The sequence below is a fragment of the Phoca vitulina genome, unplaced genomic scaffold (genome assembly GCF_004348235.1).
Source record: "Phoca vitulina isolate PV1807 unplaced genomic scaffold, GSC_HSeal_1.0 scaffold10, whole genome shotgun sequence".
Classification (NCBI taxonomy): domain Eukaryota; kingdom Metazoa; phylum Chordata; class Mammalia; order Carnivora; family Phocidae; genus Phoca; species Phoca vitulina.
Window position 1 is genome coordinate 26,041,262 of NW_022589713.1, and position 20,593 is coordinate 26,061,854.

At 39.5% G+C, this 20,593-nt stretch overlaps 1 protein-coding gene across 1 annotated transcript in view; it reads right to left on the reverse strand.

Annotated features, from left to right (window-relative positions):
* Nucleotides 1-20,593, reverse strand: part of LOC116635239 (collagen alpha-4(VI) chain-like) — a 94,667-nt gene that overhangs the window by 52,554 nt on the left and 21,520 nt on the right. Inside the window, exons 8-17 of the mRNA XM_032409170.1 lie at nucleotides 20,066-20,400; nucleotides 19,026-19,104; nucleotides 16,874-17,019; nucleotides 16,627-16,719; nucleotides 14,726-14,779; nucleotides 7,573-7,644; nucleotides 6,390-6,416; nucleotides 4,475-4,519; nucleotides 2,398-2,451; nucleotides 76-138 (exon numbers count right to left, since the gene is read on the reverse strand). Of these exons, the coding sequence (XP_032265061.1) occupies nucleotides 76-138; nucleotides 2,398-2,451; nucleotides 4,475-4,519; nucleotides 6,390-6,416; nucleotides 7,573-7,644; nucleotides 14,726-14,779; nucleotides 16,627-16,719; nucleotides 16,874-17,019; nucleotides 19,026-19,104; nucleotides 20,066-20,400 (968 nt within the window). The remainder of the gene's footprint in view (nucleotides 1-75; nucleotides 139-2,397; nucleotides 2,452-4,474; nucleotides 4,520-6,389; nucleotides 6,417-7,572; nucleotides 7,645-14,725; nucleotides 14,780-16,626; nucleotides 16,720-16,873; nucleotides 17,020-19,025; nucleotides 19,105-20,065; nucleotides 20,401-20,593) is intronic.

The window sequence follows — 20,593 nt, forward strand, 5'->3', positions numbered from 1 at the left end:
AATTGCTGTCTTTGTGTCTAAGCAAACTGTTTATAAGTTCCTGGATTAAAACAGAATCCTTCAACCAGCACTTACAGGGTCTCCCCTTAACCCAGGCTCTCCGTGCTCTCCAGGAGGTCCAGGTGGTCCTGTCAAGCCCTTAAATCACAGGAAAAAAACATGTGTCACTTTAAAAGATCCTTTATTGCCTAAAGGAAAGAGAACATTAAGAGGGAAAATGAGAATCGCATTAAAAGACCAATTTAGTACTTGAACTTTAAAGCATTTGCAGCTAAATAGGTGAGGTTGTGATGCAGAAAAGAGCATACTTTTTATTGGAAGTCTGTGATATATGTGTCCCTAGGTGGGCATTACCTCACTAAACCCTTACAACTCAAGAATTCCATATTGCATGCAAGTAAGCTAAGGCTCAGGGAAGTTGGACCCAGCTCTCCCTACCACCAAGTCCCTGATCTTTCCACTTCTCCCTGATACTTCTACACAGAAACACACATAAGAAGAAGGTTTCCCTACCACAGACATGGGCAGCACTGACACAGCAAGATCTCATGACAAAGGGGCAAAAAGAGAGAAAAATATTTCTGGAGCTCCTACTATAGAAAGGGAACCAGTGAGGTGAAGCAACTTGCCATAAGACTATGACATGATAAGCAAATGGTTGCCTCTCTTAAAACCTGCTGTTAATGGTACCCCCTCTGTGTAGTAGTTCCTGCAGAGTAGGGAAGAGCCCCCACCCCAGGAACCTTCCTCAAATTGTGTTATGTGCCTGGTTCTAGATGGTATATGCCACATTCTGAGCATAATGAAGTGGGACCCATCTCTGAGATCTGGTTCTCAGACACACTGGGAATGGAATGTTCTCTAGGCTCTAAAAAAAAAAAATGCTACTTCTTTTTTTTTTTTTTTTAAGATTTTATTTATTTATTTGACAGAGAGAGAGAGAGACGGTGAGAGAGGGAACACAAGCAGGGGGAGTGGAGGAGGGAGAAGCAGGCCTCCCGCCGAGCAGGGAGCCCGATGCGGGGCTCGATCCCAGGACCCCGGGATCATGACCTGAGCCGAAGGCAGACGCTTAATGACTGAGCCACCCAGGCGCCCCATGCTACTTCTTATTATTACACATAACTCCACCTTACCTCTTTCCTCGCCTGATATAATGATAAAAGGGAGTTGCTTAATACTAAATTCCAACCCTGCTATCCAATTTACTAGCTAGGCAAATTTCTTTGACTTCTCTAAGATTCAATTTTTTTATTTGTGAAACAGATATACCCATTTTATCAGGCTATTATGGAAATTAAATGGAATAATAAATTAAAATGCTGAGTACAGAGCCTGGTATTTGGTTCTTATTATGATGTGCCCAACTTTCTAAGTGTTTTGCTAGATACGCTCTACAAGTAAGAAGCCCTTAACATGCGTTTATTGAATTTAACTAAATTAGATGGAAATTGAAGGCTCTCCGGTCTTGAAAGAAGTGTAGTGTCCCCCCACCTTCTCCAAAATCTAATCTCCAAATTGCAGCTTACCAATTAAACCTACCCCAATAAAGAACCCTTTCTTGTGCCTCCTTGTTTTACTTATCAGGAAATCAATCCACACCTTGGGGTAAAAGCATTACTCTAATTCCATAAGGGGCACACAAAAACATAACCCCACCCCTTATCTAATCCAGTCAATCAACAGAAGCTGATTATAACAGTTCTGAGATGGATCCCTCTGGCTCGATTCCATAATTGCTTAATAATACCTGCCATGGGCACAGGAAGGCAGAGCTGTGGTACATACACAGGCATCCGCCTTTCCTTACATAGAAATATAATATGGGAAGGAGGTAGAGAAGGGAGAGAGCACTGCAGACTATGATGAAGGAGGGTATCCTGAGGGGGGAAGAGAGGAGCTGGAAATCAGAGAGAAAGTGATATTCAAATAAACACTGGAGATGGAAGCAGGGAAAAGCCACTCGAGGATGGGGTACCTAACATGAGCTAAGACACAGAGGCGGGCATGCACAAGGAATTCTTAGGGGACAATGAGTAGTACAATCTGACTGGAAAGGACACTTTTGGACTGACAGTAGTGAAGGATGTGGCTGAGAGGGCTGCGGTGTGAGACTGAATCACTGGCGACAGGGAGCTTTGCAAAGCCCGTGAGGTGGGGAATGGTGATTACTGTTCCAAAGGCTAAGGAAGCTGGTTTCCATCACTCATTTCACTAGCAGCACGGGCGGGTCTTCACTAAAGTTTCCAAATAGCTAATATTTATTGCCCTTTAACTCCCAATCTAGAACTTAAACCACTAGAGGATTATTTCCCAGAACTTAAAAATAAAACTGTCAAGCTCAGTTTACGCAGTAGAAATATAAGAGAAGAATATCCTCACTTTTTACACACATACCCGATTTCCCCTATTTCCTTTTTCTCCAGATGACCCCGGGGCTCCACGATTACCCTAGAAAAAGAAAAAGAAATATACAAAGAAGTTTTGTACATCAAGTCACACCAGAAACTTTTTTCACGTAGTTTTACATTCTAGCCAAGAGCAGAAAGTTTCTTTACCATCTGACTTGTATGTGACAGAGTAGATGCCCTGAACAATCCTTCCTTTGAAAAACAGTATAAAATTCCAGATAGCAAAGTTTAAGATACTCCTCATACATTCGTGAGCTGATAAAGAACAAGAGAAATCCTTCGAGTTCAGAGTAAAGAGAGGGCGCCTGGGTGGCTCAGGTCATGATCCTCGAGTCCCAGGATTGAGTCCCACATCGGGCTCCCTGCTCAGTGGGGAGTCTGCTTCTCCCTCTGACCCTCTTCCCTCTCGTGCTCTCTCTCATTCTCTCTCTCCCAAATAAATAAATAAAATCTTAAAAAAAAAAAAACAAAACATAGTAAAGAGAAAGAAGAAATCCAGAGAAGTAATAGCTATTGGCTGTCCTCAGGACTTCTGATCACTCCGTGAATGCAATGTGAAAAACCAAATCTCATCATTTATTTCGAAGTGATCTCAGGAGGACATGCCACCAAGTACGTGGCAGAAACAACCTCAACGCAGGCCTTAATGACTTCTCACAGATGAAGTTCATTTAAAAATGAATTTAAATCAAAAGTCACAAAAGAGGGAAAAAAGGGAAAAAAGAAAGAAAAGAAAGAAAAATTTTTAAAAAGGAAAAAAGAGAAAAAAGAAAATCAAATCAAATCAATCAATCAATCAAAAGTCACAACACACATGAGGGAGACACCATGAGGGAGAAGCCAGCAGAAAAAACAGGCAACAAAATCAGATTTGTAATGACTACAGCTACTGGAATTATCATATGCAGAATATAAAATGAGTATATTTCATACATTTAAATAGGTTTTATAAAAAGAATGAATAAAATAATATGCAGCTGTTAAAAAAGAGACCAAGCAGAATTGAGAAAGAATCAAATAGAACTTCTTAAAGTGAAAATCAGAATAATTGAAATTAAAAATCCATCTGACAGGTTAAATGGTATATTAAACACAAAAGACATAAGATTAGTGAACTTGAAACTGGAGAAAATACTCCGAATGCAGTACAGAAAGACAAACAGAAAATTTTATGAAAGAGAGGTTAAGAGACACTGATGATAGCATAAGGTCTCACAAATTTCTAATTAGACTTCCACAAAGAAATAATAGAGAAAATGGGAAGGATAAACATTTCAAAATGAGAATTTGCTAAGGAGTTTCCAAAACTGACAGAAGGCACAAATGCTCAGATTCAAAAACCTAAAAAGCTCCAAGCAGGATAAATAAAAAGAAACTCACACCTGGACACATCATATTGAAACTGCAGAACTCTAGAAAGAAAGGGAAATTTTTAAAGCAGCATATTTTTTTAAGATTGCTGACAAGAGTAACAACAATGAGCTTGATGGATAACTTCTTAATAGCACTAATGAGAGACAGAAGACAATAGAAGCCAGAAGACTATGAAATTCCATTTTCTAAGTGCCGAAAGAAAATTATTATTTCCCCAAGAACTTTCTTTCACGAAAAATGGTAAAATAAAGAGATTTTCAGAGAAACAAAAACCAAAGGAGTTTATAAACTCCATTAAAAGAAATTCTAAAACTTGTACCTGAGGCAAAAGAAACAAGATCTTTCATGTTCCTTTGAAGGCATCGGCAAAAGTGACAAATATGAGGGTAAAGCTGGATAAGCAATGACTAAGTAAAACAATAATAATAACAATATCTAATTGATAGAATTGAACAAAAATAAATGGGAATAAGATACTGGACAATCACATGTTATTATGGGAGGCAGTTGATTAGAGCTACGTTTCTAGGGTCCTTATATTTTGAGGATACGGGCAAATAATAGATTAACTTTAGGCACTGTTGAGTATGCATGCTAACATTTCTAGACTATTTCATGGAAAGTATAAATAGAGAGCATAAATACCAAGCTAGTAGAGGAGAAACATAGAAATGAGAAACTTTCTATACCTGTTCCCCAACCAAGCCGTCAACACCTTCATCACCAGGGCTTCCCTGTGGAACAAAGGGAGATGTAACTGTTAGAGAAAAGAGGACCAGGTGTACGTGCTTATTGCTTTGATGTTAATTTCCTTGCTAATATTTGTTTTTATTTGGGAGAAAGAAGAATCTAGACCTTCCAAAGTGACATTTATATACTGCATTCATATATTAAGAAACAATGATCATTTTCATTCCCAAAATAGTCACTAGCATTATACACGGTTTTTCCTGACAGTTTTAGGCTCCAGCGAAAAAGATAAGAAAAAAAAGAAACTCAAATTTTGAGTGGATCGAAAGAGGGGCGCCTGGGTGGCTCAGTCGTTGGGCATCAGCCTTCACTCAGGTCATGATCCCGGGGTCCTGGGATCGAGTCCCACATCGGGCTCCCTGCTCTGCGGGAAGACTGCTTCTGCCTCTCCCACTCCCCCTGCTTGTGTTCCCTCTCTCGCTGTCTCTCTCTGTCAAGTAAATAAAAAATTTAAAAAAAAAAATTAAAGAGAAAAAAAGAAAGACTTTTTTTTTTTTTTCAACTTTTGCACTGGGAACAAGTAGTAACTCTTTCACAAGACTGAAAGAAAATTTCCCACTGGTTGTCTGCATGTTAAAGATGGTCCTCTTGTCATTGGCTTTTTTTAATTTAAAAAGACTGGCAAATATGCCTGAACTAATTTGCATAATGGAAACTCAGGCGATCTCAGATTAAGGAGGACTTAAATGGGAGTGTATCCATATGTATGTATTTGGGGAGACTTACCATTAGAAAACTCCTTAAGAATAGAAAGCCTGAAGCTAACTGGATAAGAGTAAAAACTGGCAGCTGCAGAGTGACATCTCATCAAGTATTCCATTGCTTCCAACTCATAGGCCCTTTGTTTTGCCAACTACATCAGAATGACAGTTATATTTATTATAGGGGTGCCTGGGTGGCTCAGTCGGTGAAGCATCTGCCTTCAGGTAGGGTCATGATCCCAGGGTCCTGCCCTGAGTTGGGCTCCCTGCTCAGCGGGGAGTCTACTTCTCCCTCTGCCCCTCCCCCTGCTCATGCTCTCTCTCTCTCCCTCCAGCTCTCTCTCAAATAAATAAAAATAAAAATCTTTTTTAAAAAACCATATTTATTATAAAGCATCTTTTGGGGGAAAAAAAGTCCACAGTTTCACAAGCCAAATAAAACGCATATAACCATGTGTGGAATAGTTGATGTACTCCTACTATTGGTACGAGGACATCAAGTTTCAGGCACTTTTTTGTCAGTCTGTCAGCTGTCAGTCTCAGACAGCTGCGATAGTGCCTGAAAACAAGCACACCAAACTCGCAGACTAAAATTATGTGATATATTTGCCACGGCCATAAGGGTGAATCAGTGGTACCAGGAGACATGAGTAAAGAAGCTCTATCAGCCCTTGTTGTCTTGTTCATCACTTTGTAGACACTGCCAAGGATTATGTGGGGAACAGAGTGAGTACCTACAAAAATATTTTTTGAGTGCATGAATGAGCGAATGGGTACTTTGCCTCTGAATCTGAATGTAAAGTCATTCCCTTACTGTGCCAGGTCCTTTCCTACCAGCCCTGTCCTGGCATCCATCTCCCATTTGATACTCACCTTGACGACCACACCTTGAATTCAGGACCAATGCTTCCAGAGCGTCACATGACAAATACGGTGGCTCAATTATTATAGATAATTATACATTTTCATATATGTCCCTGCCTTAAACCATTCATTAGCATGGCAGTTTGGCTATTAACATCATCTGACATTTCCCCTTGTCAAAAAGTTTTAAGTCCCACTTCACTCAAGCAAAGGAAAAGCAAGTGGACTCAGTACTGTTTCCTAAAGAAATTGCTCTCCAGTTTAAGCAAGAGGAAGGAAGGTCACCTACCTTCTCTCCTGAAAATCCTCTTGCTCCCTAAAGTTAGGAGGAAATAAAAAAAAAAAAACTGAGCTTGAATAAGATTTTTAAACCTTGTTTCACTTAGGACACCATATATTCCTGAATTCCAAGAAAATGCAATTAGTAGACCAAAATGAAGATTTCTTCTCCAGTGACTATAATCGCTGGAGACATCACAGCACTCTGATTACTACCGCTTCCCTTTGCCTGTGACTTGGAAAAATTCATATCAGCAACTCCTAACGTAGTAGGGGTGAGTAGAAAATGGCAATGACCTGCCACTTATTAATAGCACAATCATATTTTTTCAAACAAAAGTGAGAATATACTGTCTAAGAAGCATGAGAAGGCTCCCAGGAACAACAGGACAAATTAATTGAAAGAGTAACTTGTTAGAATGTACAGAATATGGTTGCTATGGTCAGAAAAACCCTCTATAGGACTCGGAGATTGTAGAGAAAATTTTCTGGCCTTATTTAAGGAGAGTCTCTAATCCTGGAAGGTTAAGAGACATTTATGAAACCACTGAAAAAGAAGCCCTACCCGTTATTTCTTTAGGCTTTAAAATTTCAGTATTCTCAAACCCCCTTCCAACTGCCAGCGCTCAGCAGGGTCTACTTCTCCCTCTGCCCCTCCCCCTGTTTGTGCTCTCTCTCTCTCCCTCCAGCTCTCTCTTAAATAAATAAAAATACTTTCCTGAGGGCTTTTTCTGGTACCAGAGCCTGTCCACATGCAATGCAGCTCAGAAGTGCTGGGGAATTAATACCCACTGGGAGCAGCTTGCAAATAATGCCTGATAGGATTTGGTGTATAAATACCCCAGCTCTCTGCCCCCTTGGATGGGACAACGTTGAGGTGCACGTTCAACACTGGCTCACACAGTTCCTCAGCAGGATTAGGCTCCGCCTACCCACAGTGGTAATCTAATTGATGCCATACCCTTTTTAGGTCACCTTCCTTCCTTAATTTCTCTCTTGTCTTGCTAGTATTTACTGAGATCCCCTCCCAATAAACTATTTGCACTTGATTCCTTTTCTCAGGCTCTACTTCTGGGAAACCCTCAGTCTGAGAAAAAGCTAAGAAACTATGCTGAAGAAGTAAAATGTTCCTCAAACTCAAGGGATAAAACAGGGACAGCGAAAGAATTCCACAGCTGGAGGTTTACACTCACCTTAGGTCCTCTCACACCTGGGCATCCTTCCTCACCTCGGGGTCCAGGAAGGCCCTGAGGGCCTCTTTCTCCCTATGGAATAAAGACACACATGGAGACAGTCAAGCAACTATCTCCATCATCACCCAACCGATTTAAATCAGCAACGATGACCATCAGAATGACTAACATATGACATTGTCCTTACAACTACTTCTATATCTTCAAAGGCCTGATCAGATTACCTACAAGACAATCACAATGTCCATCGGTCAACTGCCCATACTGATAACCCCAAATCATACAAATCCGAATTATCTATATTTTTGATCAAGTCATTCAAGCCACATGGGCAAAACTTCAGTATTCAAGCAAACAGAAGGTGTGTCAGAACATTTCCTTCTGGCAGCTAAAATTAGATGAAGGTTTCCTTGTGGTTCTGCAAAGAATCAACCATTATTTAACTCTTTCTCTTCTAGGTGAACTCCTGTCCATTCCTAAGGTATAGATCATACGTCACCTCCTCCTCTAAGAAGCTTTTTCTATTACATTGTGTGCTATTCCCTGTTTCTGTGTTATATTGTTTCCTGCTACTTGGAGAACTTCTAGGAGACAAGGACAATGTCTCTTTTATTTATCTCTAGGTTTGCAGCCCTAAGTACAGTGTCTGGCACACAGCATACATCCAATCAGGATTTGAAGAGTGACTTCCTAAATTATATTAGTGAATATAACCTTTGATCTAGGTATTGGATAGGGAAGGGAATGGTAGATATCATGCCTTTGCCAAATTGATTAAATGTAAATTAGAAAGTACTATATATCCCATGAGCTTTCATCAAGAGGGTCTACAAATGTAATCTCACTTTGATTTAATGAGGTTGGATGACTTCACAACATAAGCTGCCTGGGATAGTAGAAGAGAACACACTAAAGTGAGAAGCACTTTGGATCAAAAATGAAAGGACCTGGGTTCGAGTCCTAGTTCTGCCTCCACCTTGCTTTTTCCTCCATTTATAAAATGTGGATCTTGGTAATACTGATGCTAACGATTCATAAGATCGTTGTATTGAATGCATGAGAATCTGTACTGAGAGTACTTCATGGGTGCCTGGGTGGTACAGTCGGTGAAGCATCTGACTCTTGGTTTCGGCTCAGGTCATGATCTCAGTGTCGTGGGATCGAGCCCTGCATCAGGCTCTATGCTCAGCATGGGAATCTGCTTGGACTTTCCCTCTTCCGCTGCCCCTCCCCCCTGCTCATGCTCGCTCACGCGTTCTCTCTCTCTCAAATAAATAAATAAAATCTTAAAAAAAAAAAAAAGAAAGAATGAAAGAAAGTACCTCACAAATCATACAGATTGGACAAGTGAGGTGTTTTGTACTTAAACAGCAAGAGATAACGAGAAAAGCACAGGTTCTGGCATCAGACTGACAGGGGTCTGGGCACAACTCCAACCTTCTCTATCTGACCTTTTAAGTCACTCTCTCTGAGTTTTGAACTCCACATCTATGAAATGAAAGTATTAGCGCATATCAGTAGGATTGTCACGAAGATGAAATGTCATAATGGGTACGAAATGCCGAACGCAAAGCCTCACGTACAGTAGATGCCAAGTAAATGTCTATTTTCCCCCCTCTTCCTCATCTGTCTGCATTTTTAGGTTCAATGTGTGGTGTTTAAGTTTCATCTGGAAAATTTAATTTTAAGATATCGCTTTACTATTTTGTACTACACAGTGTTACCAATCATGAATAATTGGTTATTGCCTTCATTAGGAAAGAGTTGCTATATACAAAACAAATGTCCCTAACAAAGGGACACAAAGGGAAAATTCTTAAAGTTTATTTTTAACAAAACAAAACACTCTTAGGATGGCTATTATCAAGAACAAAAACAAAAAGAAACTAGTGTTGTTGAAGATGTGAAGAAATTGGAACAGTTACGCACTTTCCATGGGAATATAAGAGTTCAGCCGCTGTGGAATACATATGGTAGTTTCTCAAAAAAAAAAAAAAAAAAAAAACTAAAAATGGAATTACCATATAATCTACCAAATCTACTCCTGGGTATATACCCCAAAGAATTGGAAGCTAGGTCTCAAAGAGATATCTGCACACACATATTCATAGCAGCGTTATTGACGACAGTCATAAGGTGGAAGGAAGCCAAGTGTCCATTAACAGATAAATTGATAAAGAAAAAGGGTCCTTATACACACAACAGAATACTATTCAGTCTTAAAAAGGAAAGATATTCTGATATGCTACAATATGGATGAATCTTAAGGATACTCTGCTAAATGAAATAAGCCAAAAATACAAATACTGTATGAACCTACTTAATGAGGACCTATTTTGGTCAAACTCATAGAGACAGAAAGTAGAATGGTGGTTGGAAGAGACAGGCTGGGGAGACGGGGTCATCAGGAATTAGTGATAATGAAGACAGGGTTTCAATTTTGCAAGATGAAAAGCATTCTGGAGATGGATGGTGGTGATGGTTGGCAACAACATTAATGTACTTAATACCACTGAACTGTACACTTGAAAATGGTTAAGATGGTAAATTTTATGTTATGTGTAGTTTGCCACAACTAAAAATTTAAAAGAAAATTGTGCAGAAAAAGAAAAAAACCTACTCTTATGACTTCTATTCCCAGTTTCTAAAGTTTCAGTTGCTATACATACATAATTAGGTATGAGTTTTCCCAAAATTACTCCTTGGGAAAAAAGATATTCTTAAACTTGAGTTTTCACAAAGTCCTCACAAAGATTCTCATATTTCAGAATACTCTCTCCATTGCTTAACTTTGAACAGCACAGTGTTGACACCCAGTCAATGTTAATATGAGATTATTTATGGGATCCTTATGGATGTCACCTACCAGATCAGTTAAAAAAGAAGGAAAAAAGGAGGTAAAGAAATCTAACAGAGATAATGTATTTGTCGTATTTGACAGTGAGAACTCACAATTTCAAATGTTAGATGTCATGCAAATAAGATTTTTAAAAATCACTTTTCAAAGCAATAGAATTCATGATTACACTGTGAAGACCATAAAAATATTCTCACAAGAAAAATGAGGCAATGGGTTTTTGAAACTGAAAATAAATTTTCAATGACAGACTTTATAAACAGACTTAAAAAGCAGTTTATCTTAGAGATGCCTGGGTGGCTCAGTTGGATAAGCATCTGACTCTTGATTTCAGCTCAGGTCATGATCTCGGGGTCGTGAGATCGAGCCCCACATCAGGTTCCATGCTGAGCATGGAGTCTGCTTAAGTTTCTCTCTCTCTCCCTTTCCCTCTGCCCCTCCCCCTGCTCTCACTCACTCTCTCTCTCTCACACACACACCCCCACAAAAGTGGTTTATCTGAAACAATTTAGACAGAAGGGAACACAATATACTCTAGAAAACCAGGGAAGGTGTTTCCAAAACAGAGCTCCAGGAATGTTGGGAAAACTGATATAGAAACTCCATGGGAAGAATTTGTAATAAAATTATTTGATAAAATATGAGAAAGAGAAAAAAGCAGAATTTCTTATTATATTACTTTACATAATGAAAGACTTTAAAATGTTCATGTGTAACTAAATAAGTTAAATATTGTAAGTAGACATTTGTCACCTATATCCTCAGAGTTTATATAATCCAATTGGGCAAAAGCATTTTTTAGAATGTTCTCATGAGAAAACAGGAATCACCCTTTAATGGGTACCTATGTCAAATTGTTTTGAAAAAAAATTGGGCTTACAGGGTTTTTCATTCAGATACTAAGCTCTATCCTGTTTAAAAACTGGTCTCCCGCTAGTGGTTTAAAGCTATCAGTTATAGCCATGATTCTGTGGAAAGAATAACATGATCACAAGCTGTTCAAATGCTAGGCTGGTTCAAGTTATTTTTGAGAAATGAGAATAATAACAGTAATATCTTATTTTGTAGATGAAATGAGGAAATGTATACAAAATGTTTAGCCGTGCATCCAGCACATATGAAGTTCTCAACAAATGTTAGCTAGTTTTATTACTACTGAAGTTACATTACTGTTTTTGGGGACCCTAGATAATCTAATTTGATATATAAGGCTTTGATAGGTAACCAATGCATATTTAAACCACCATCTCATACTAGGTACATTTAAAAAATATATAGAATTCATGAGTCTGGCAGATTGTCTTTTCCAAAGATGGCCACAACAAAATCTACAGTGCTCTTCTGGATATGATCTTGCCACACCCCCATCGAGAAGAAGGGTCTAATCCCCATCCCCACCCACCTTGAATCTGGTCTGGAGTTAGTGACTTGCCTGTACCCAATAGAATGTGACAGACAAGTTACCACGTGACTTCTGAGGCTCCCTCAGAAGCTTTGGGCTTCAGCCTTGGTCTCCTGGAATGCTGCTTCTCAGGACGGACTGTCCCTGGTGGGTGCTCCCTCTCAGACCCAGCTGCCATACCTGTCCTTGGACCACTATGGCCCATCCATCTGCCATCCCAGCCAAACTCCAGAGCAAGAGAGAGGAAGTCATCTCTGCAGTGGGTCCTCCAGCTGCCTGGTCAGCCCAACTGAGATTTCAGACACCTAGCAGAGAGCCACCCCCTCTTCTCTTCTTAGTTTCCCCACCCCAGAGTCCATGGATATAATAAATTGATTGTTGTTTTACACCACTGGGGTTTTGCAGGGGGTAGGAGGGGGGGTCGGGGGAAGAGGAGTAATAAATAACTGGAACAATGAATTAGCTCTTTGTTGTTATATGCTTTCAATTTGAACCTACAAATTATAGCCCCGTTCTGAACCTGCCATCTGCAGAGAGAGGTCTCAGCCATTGGGCAGACCAATCTACCTGCTCTGGGGGAAACAACATTAAAAGTCATTCAGGAGACAACATATTTTACAGTCACCTTCTCTTGTGAGAAATGCAGTAAAAAGAAAACAACACCAGACCCTAGAGCCATTATACACCACACGCAGCTCCTGAGGACTTGCAGAGGGTCTAGGCCAAACTGAGATGTGCTACGGGTATAACACACACAGGATTTCAAAGAGAGTGTATTTCTAAAAACTATCATCCATTTTTATATTAGTTACATGTTGAAATAATTATCTTTTGGATAGACTGGGTTAAATAAATTACTAAAATTAACTTCACCTATTTCTTGTTACTGTCTTTAAGATGGCTACTATGAAATTTTAAATTATATAAACGTATATATATCACTCACATCATATTCCTAGCTTTGTACTAGAGAGTCTTTATAAACCATCTTGGTTTCAGGATGTTAAGACAGTGGAGAAGGAAGACAAATTTGTCTCTTACTCTAGACGGACAAGGGCTTGGTTTATATTATTTGTCTGGAATTGGTGTCAATGATCCTAATAGGTTGGTCAGACTCTAAATTATTCTCTTAAATTTGGCCACGCTTATTGAACCATAGGCCAAGCAGACAGAAATAAAATAACACTTATAGGACATTTTAAAACATCATAAAAATGGAAAGGAATATTTGCACCATACCTGAACAAAACAGCAAATACCCACAGCCCACACTTCTGAATGTATTTCTAACATCTAAGACTATAATTGCTGAGGCAAAATAAAGAGAGAAAAGTTGAGCGATTCTCCCACAAATATAATCAAAGAAATGAATTGGCTTATATAGCTCCCAACAGCTGCATTTCTTTTTCTAATTTCTGCTGATTTTCCAAGTTCCAGCAGCCTAAATATTCAAAACAGTAAAACAATGCTCAACTCCAAGGGGGCGATGAGAACGTTGAAGTTTGGATATCTCAGCAGTTTGAAAAGTATGGTCCAAGGACCCCCAGGTCCCCAAGACCCTTTGGGAGGGTGTGCTCAGAAAATTAAAACTACTTTCCCAATTACACAAAGATGCTATTATCTTTTCTTACTCTTATTCTCTCCCAAGTGTAGAGGAGAGTTTCTAAGAGACCACAAGCAAGTGTTCCACAACAGACCCAACACAGAAGCAGACATATGAATCCAGCTACCTTCTAATAGGACAACTACTGAAAACATGTAAAACAATGCCACTCTTCTCACTCATCTATTTCATTTTGGAAAAGATAGTTATTTTTCATAGAGGAATGTGTCATTTATATTAAGGGCTTATTTTTGTTATTTGGGAGTAAAATAAATAAATATTTTAAAATTCTTTCCATTTTGGCTCAGGTCATGATCTCAGGGTCATGAGATTGGAGCATGGTGTTAGGTTCTGCACTGGGCACAGAGCCAGCTTGGGATTGTCTCTCTCCCTCTGCCCCTCCCCTCCCTCATGCACGCTCGCTCTCTCTCAAAAATAAAATAAAATAAAATTCTTTCCATTTTAATTTCTAACATGGTAAATATCATTGGATAGAAACTATATCAACAGAAGCTTTGATGTCCTCAATAATCTTAGAGAGTGTAAAGAGATCCTGAGACCGAAAGTTTGAGAACCAGTGGTGTATACATATCAGCTTTAAAATAGACACCTGTGGTAAAGTGGTTTTCCACAACTTAAAATTAACTGAAAACCAAGACATTTACGAATCCTTTTGATATTTTATGTTGTAATAAAGACGGGCCCTATTGCATTCCAGTCCCTTAGCTAGCAATTCTCTCTATAATATACATTTTTCCCCACAACCAATCACACGATGGCTAACTTTCCTGTGCCCAGGGATATATCCAGGGTTGTAAGCAAACTTTTGGTGAGTAACTATAACTCTATCGCCTTTTTGGTCATTCAGGAAGGCATCTGAGGGATCTTGTTACAAGAATGGCCTTGGTTCTCTTCAATTTATTTTGTTAAATCACTTACAAACATAGCTACCTCGTTAATAGTAACAAAGTACCTGCAATTCAGCTCACGATTAACAACTACTGTTACATACATACTCATTAGACACAGACCACATTTTCAGTTATCTCAAATTCAGGTTAAAATGACCACCCTTCATCATTAAACACCTTTTAGAGACTATATCTTTATAAAATTTGTACACCTAACATTTGTTATAACAAATAGTTATTTTTATATAGATATTTTAAACCCATTTTAAATGGCATAGCTGAGAAAAATTTTCATGACTTAAGTGCAATTAAGTATTTCTAATATTTGACCCATTTTACTATATTCCTTCAAATAAAAAAAAATAAGATTCAGTACTTACATGTCCACCTTCTTCACCAGGATGACCAGGTAATCCATCAGCACCCAGCTTTCCCTGAGGAAAAAAGAAATCAAAAGAAATAACTTGGATTCTAAATTCTTTTCTTAAATCTACATGAAATAAAAATTGTTATTAGTAGGGGCTTTGGTGGCTCAGTCCATTAAACGTCTAACTCTTGATTTCAGTTCGGGTCATGATCTCACCATCATGAGATTGAGCCCCACATTGGGCTCTGCGCTCAGTAAAGCTTGAGATTCTCTCTCTCTCTCCCTCTGCCCCTCCCCACTTGTGCTCTTTCTCTAATAATAATAATAATAATAATAATAAATTTTAAAATTTTTTTAAATTGTTACTGATAGATACCTTTGTCTCACTGAGTTGACATTTTATTGAGAATCAACTAAATGTTGAGCACAATGTATAGGGACATGTAGAAACAAATATTTTTGGCCTGTCTTAAAGTGAAAACTTGAAATACCTGTTTGTCTTAATAGTTGGCATGTCAGCCTGTTTTTATTTTTCCAAAATATCGTTTTAAGCCATTTTATTCTGAAAATCCAAACCAAAACTAGTTTCTAGTTAAATGTTTAAGAAACACTTCTCCTCTTAAAGAGATCTTTGACCTTGTTTTTCAAAATGTCAGTAAGCAAAGGTGTTACCGTCCATGCTACTTATGAGAAATGGTTATTACTGTATGACTCAGCTGTTTAGTCTCTTCCAATCTCTTTCTCTTCCTCTTTTTTACTTCTTAGATAACACACAAACCATTTCCTCTCAGGGAAGTTTGGCTTGCCATTTATAGCCAGATGTGTTTCTTTAATTTAAAAATGGTAAATAAGATATGGGAGCCATATACTCTTTGGGATCAACAAAGACATGAACATCAATACAACCAACCACTGAATTCTTACAGACATAAAGAGCAGAGAAGTCAATTATTCAAAACAGTCCCATCTTTGACCTTTGAGGCAAAGTCCTTGAGTTGCAAAAAAACATATCAAGAGGTTCCCAAGCTTGATTTCCTGATTCTCCAGTCTGATACTTAAGAACAACGCAAGGGGGAAAAAACCTAATGCTAAGGCATAACCTCAATTTTTCTCAAAAAATTATTATATACTTTATACTGTTCTAAATCAAGATTGATCTGCAAAGTCAGTAAGAGCTCATTCCAAAAACCTCACAGAAAACCTTACAAAGAGAGAATGGGAAAAGATGGGCAAAGCCAATGGGTTTGATTCAACCTTACATGAGGATTTGGGATGATCCCGCCATCATAAAGCTGTAGTTCATGTGTGAAGGACACCTCATGTCCCGCAGAACTGAGGACCATTTTTAATGAGATTTATTCTCCCTTAAAAGTGGGACCTGGTAATTTTGCTATTGCTTCACCATGGAGTTAATAGAGAGATGCAAAGTGACCACTCGTGAGTCTTTCCTCAGAGTTTAATGCTATAGAATAGAACATCAGCTCGGAGGGGAAGAGGCAGTGACCATTGTAAAAAAAGCAGCTGGTGCGTAAGGGAATATTTTGTAGACAAGTGAAAACCTCTGTGCGGTGGTTGAGTATGTGAAATTTGTCTGTGAAATTATTTGTCAAATAAATGACAAATAAATAAATGTAAGGAGACAGCATAATATAGTAGAAAGAACGTGAGCCTTGGAGTCAGATAGTCACAGGGGCTTAAATCACAAAGTGCCTCTTGGTACCTGTGCGACTTTGGGGAAGTAATGTTCCCTCTCTAAGCCTCTATTGCAACCTGTGAAGTAACATTGGCCTCAAAGGTTTGTTAGAGGGTAGAATTAGCAAAGGTGTGTTAAAGACAGAACACGGGGCTTGGTATGTAGTGGGTGCTGAAAGGCCATCTCTCTCCCAGCACCATCCATGTCCAACAAATTCTCACCTTGCTCCCAGGGTTTCCACCATCGCCCTGGTACCCATCTTCTCCAAGACACTTTATATATATATTGCAGCATCTTCTTTCCACAATTGTGTCCTGAAAAGCAGAACTCATGTAACATGATTTTTTTCATCTGTGTTAACCTGTGTCACATTACACACTAAAGAGACCAAATTCCCTCTGGGTTTTTAAAATTATTAGAATGAATAGACCTAGTGAAGGATGGTGTTAAAAAGAAAAAAATACTTACAAGTTGCTTCAGTAAGATGCTTGGGAGGGATGGCAGTGTGATGCTCAGAGGTTGATTATATATGAATCCTCTGCCAAATTCTAGCTCCTGGAGCTCTTCTAATTTATGCACACCTTCCAGGCCAATAAAGAGGAGCCCAGAGAATCCTTCAAAATACCAGCCGGTCGGAGATTTACTTGCATGTCTTTTGAACGCTCTTTGTCCTGGCTCTAGATATTCATGCATCATCCCACCCTTCCTATATCCTTCTTGTCTCAAACTGCATTTCTGACCAATGAAATGAGAGCAGAAGTGACATGTGTCACTCCCTACGAGAAATTTTCAGAGCAGTGCATAATTTGCCCCATTTCCTGTCCCCTGCCACAGGAACAGACCCTCTTTCGGCCTAGGTCCTTAAGTGATGAGAATGAGACTCAAATGAATGGTCATAAGGCATAAGATATATATATTCTTGCTAGTTTAAGCCACTGGGATTTGAAGCATGAGCCCATCCTACTGATGAAGGCACTAAAAAATCATGTGGATTTGCCCACATAATAGAGAACAAATGGACAAGGACACTTTTCAAATTGGCTAGAAATCACCGTTCATAGAATTTCAGAAGAAGTATTTGTTAATATTTTGAACAGTAAATTCACACACACATACATACATACATACATCAGCTTTTTGCTATTTTAAACAAGCTACTTAACAATCTTGTGGTTAAAAGTTGTTTACATGTTCTGTATCATATGACCTCACTGATATGAGGAATTCTTCATCTCAGGAAACAAACTGAGGGTTGCTGGAGTGGGGGGTGGGGTGGGAGGGATGGGGTGACTGGGTGATGGACACTGGGGAGGGTATGTGCTCTGGTAAGCGCTGTGAATTGTGCAAGACTGTTGAATCTCAGATCTGTACCTCTGAAACAAATAATGCAATGTATGTTAAGAAAGAAAAAAAGAAGAAGAAGAATGTAGCAGGAGGGGAAGAATGAAGGGGGGGAAATCAGAGGGGGAGAAGAACCATGAGAGACGATGGACTCTGAAAAACAAACTGAGGGTTCTAGAGGGGAGGGGGTTGGGAGGATGGGTTAGCCTGGTGATGGGTATTGAGGAGGGCACGTTCTGCATGGAGCACTGGGTGTTATGCACAAACAATGAATCATGGAACACTATATCTAAAACTAATGATGTAATGTATGGGGATTAACATAACAATAAAAAAAATTTTTTTTTAAAGTTGTTTACATGTTCTTAGTTATTCCTTAAAATAAATTTCTAGAAATGGAATGCCGATCTAGCACGTAGGCAAAGTTTGCCGTCTTTTGTCAAATACTTCAAATTCCCTTCCAGAAGATTCGCAACATTTTAAACTTCCTATGTGGTAAATCCAGTTGGGAGCAAGTTATCACAGCAGGTATTCCAGCACATTGTTAACCAACGGAAAGCATCATCTCAAGAGGAATATACTGAACATACTCTACGGAGAAGGGAGAGGGGTACAGGGAGCTTGAGTTGCTGCTTATTCATCTTGAGTTTGCCTTAGAGCTTTTATATGACACGAAGTGCGAACAGAGGAGCAAGGGCACATGGCTGTAGCTGGGGGGCCCTGAAATCCAGCCAGCACACTACTCTTCAAGCCAGGTGCCCAGGCACAGGGTCGCATCCACCCAGAGCATCGGCATCTTGTTCTATTTTCACAAAGGTGCCATATAGACTAGTAGCAGCCCTTGGGGGATGAAGAAAGAGGAAGATTGGTGAGCATAGGAGGAAGGAAGGGCAGTGGGAAAAGCGAAGCCCAACTTGAGGGTGATTCCAGAGTTTAGAAAAAAGAGACGTACGGACCCCTTGGTAGCCTGCAAGAGCAAATGGCACCCATTCATCATGAAGTAGGAGTTGCACATTCAACCCTCAAAAGCAGATGCCAGGCTGGTAACTGGTCAGTCCTGTCTCAGTCAGAGTGACCCTCGGTCACTGTCAGGGATATGGGACCCTGGGTTCTCTCAGCCCTGATTGATACAAAGCATCAGCCTTGTGGGCACTGAACTCCAACCACCTGGGTTAGTCTATGGAAGGCTTAATGGAATCCAGTGCCATCTGGAAATGTGAAAGAGGATCTCGGTCCCTGTGGGAAAAACAGCCCACCCAGGGAAACTATGAGCACTTGCCTTTGCTGCGGAGAAGCTCAGATGTTATCTTCAGTCTCTGGAAATTATCATCCAGTCCGTCTGTAAACACTAAAAGGACCTGTTGTTTATGAGAGAGAGGAGGGTAGAGGGGAACAAGGATGGAGGGGAGGAAGGGGAGAGGGGAAAGATAAATGCTGGAAGTTGCACATTTTGTAACAATGCAAGGATAAGCTTAGCTTTTCTGGTTGTATCCAGTCTTTCACCCTGTCTCATTTCACCCATTTGTTACTTTATTACACATTCACTTTTACTTCAATATCCCCAAGGCCCCCTGCCAAAAAAAAGAATTTGAACCAGCTTAATGTGTTCCCTTAAAAATACCTTCCAAAAATGGTCTTACAATACTCACCTTTATCAGTGCAAAAATAGCAAAATTTTGATGCATTTTTATAATTAAAGTGTGTCACCTTTATTCACAGAAAATTTTAATTTAAAAGTGAATTCGATATTTTAAGAAATAAATCCACTGGATGCATGATGGAAGGAAAAACTAAAGTAACTTGCAAAGTTTGGGGATGACATTTCCTAATAAACATCACATAAGATCTTTTCATTTCTGTAGGCTTTAGTGGGTATGTAGTTCTTGGGCACCAGGAAGGGAGGACCACTAATAGGCCATTAGCTAGTTACTAAAGATAGTTCAAAGTGCTGACTGGAAAAATAATGGGCCCTACCCTACATGACAATCAGTGATCATAAGGAGCTAATATCTTCCAAGTTGTCTTTGGAATGAATTTGCACCATGGAAGAATCTGGATCTCTAAACTGTGAGCAACTTGAGGGCAGGGATTTATCCTTTTATCTCTACTGGCATTATTTAGCCCAGAACCTCTAGGGCTTAGTAAATATTTGTTGATTGAATGAAAACATATCCCTTGCTGGTCTTTACTGAGTAAGATTATGGTTTTCCTCTATGTGAAATCTCCAGTGAAGAACAGTTTATTGGCCTCCGTTACAAAAGTCTTATCCCTCCCACCCTGGCAATTGGTGCCATATCATGGGTTCTCAGCATTTATTACCTTCACTTTAGCAGAAGACAGATGGATAGCATGATCTCCCAGGGACTGCAAAAAATCCGCATCCATATAGTTGCTCGTGGCAGTCTGATGAATTAAGAATGTCTGAATAATATCATCACTATACTTTTTAAAGCCTGAGTCAAAGATAAGCTGGCCATTTGAGCCAGGGACCAAGTAGCGGAACATCAGGTTGAGGCCACCGGGAGCACTACAGCTGATGTTGGAAAGCAAGGCCAATGGTCGCATCACCTCCGGCAGTAACCCTTGAAGTTTCTGCTGAACTTGCCTTGCGGAAGTGGAAATATCAACTCCTACAGACAAATCTATGTCGCATCCTTTGAAGGTGGAAGAGAAGAAAATCAAATTAGTCATTTATACATGCATGACTGAGCCCAGAAGACATCGGCCAACCCTGAAAGAAGAATCTCCAGCCAGTCCACAGAAATGGAAGCTAAACAATGGCAGTGTGTGTTTAATTTGGTGGATGGCAAAGCTAACTGACACAACATATAGTGTTCCATACCTCTG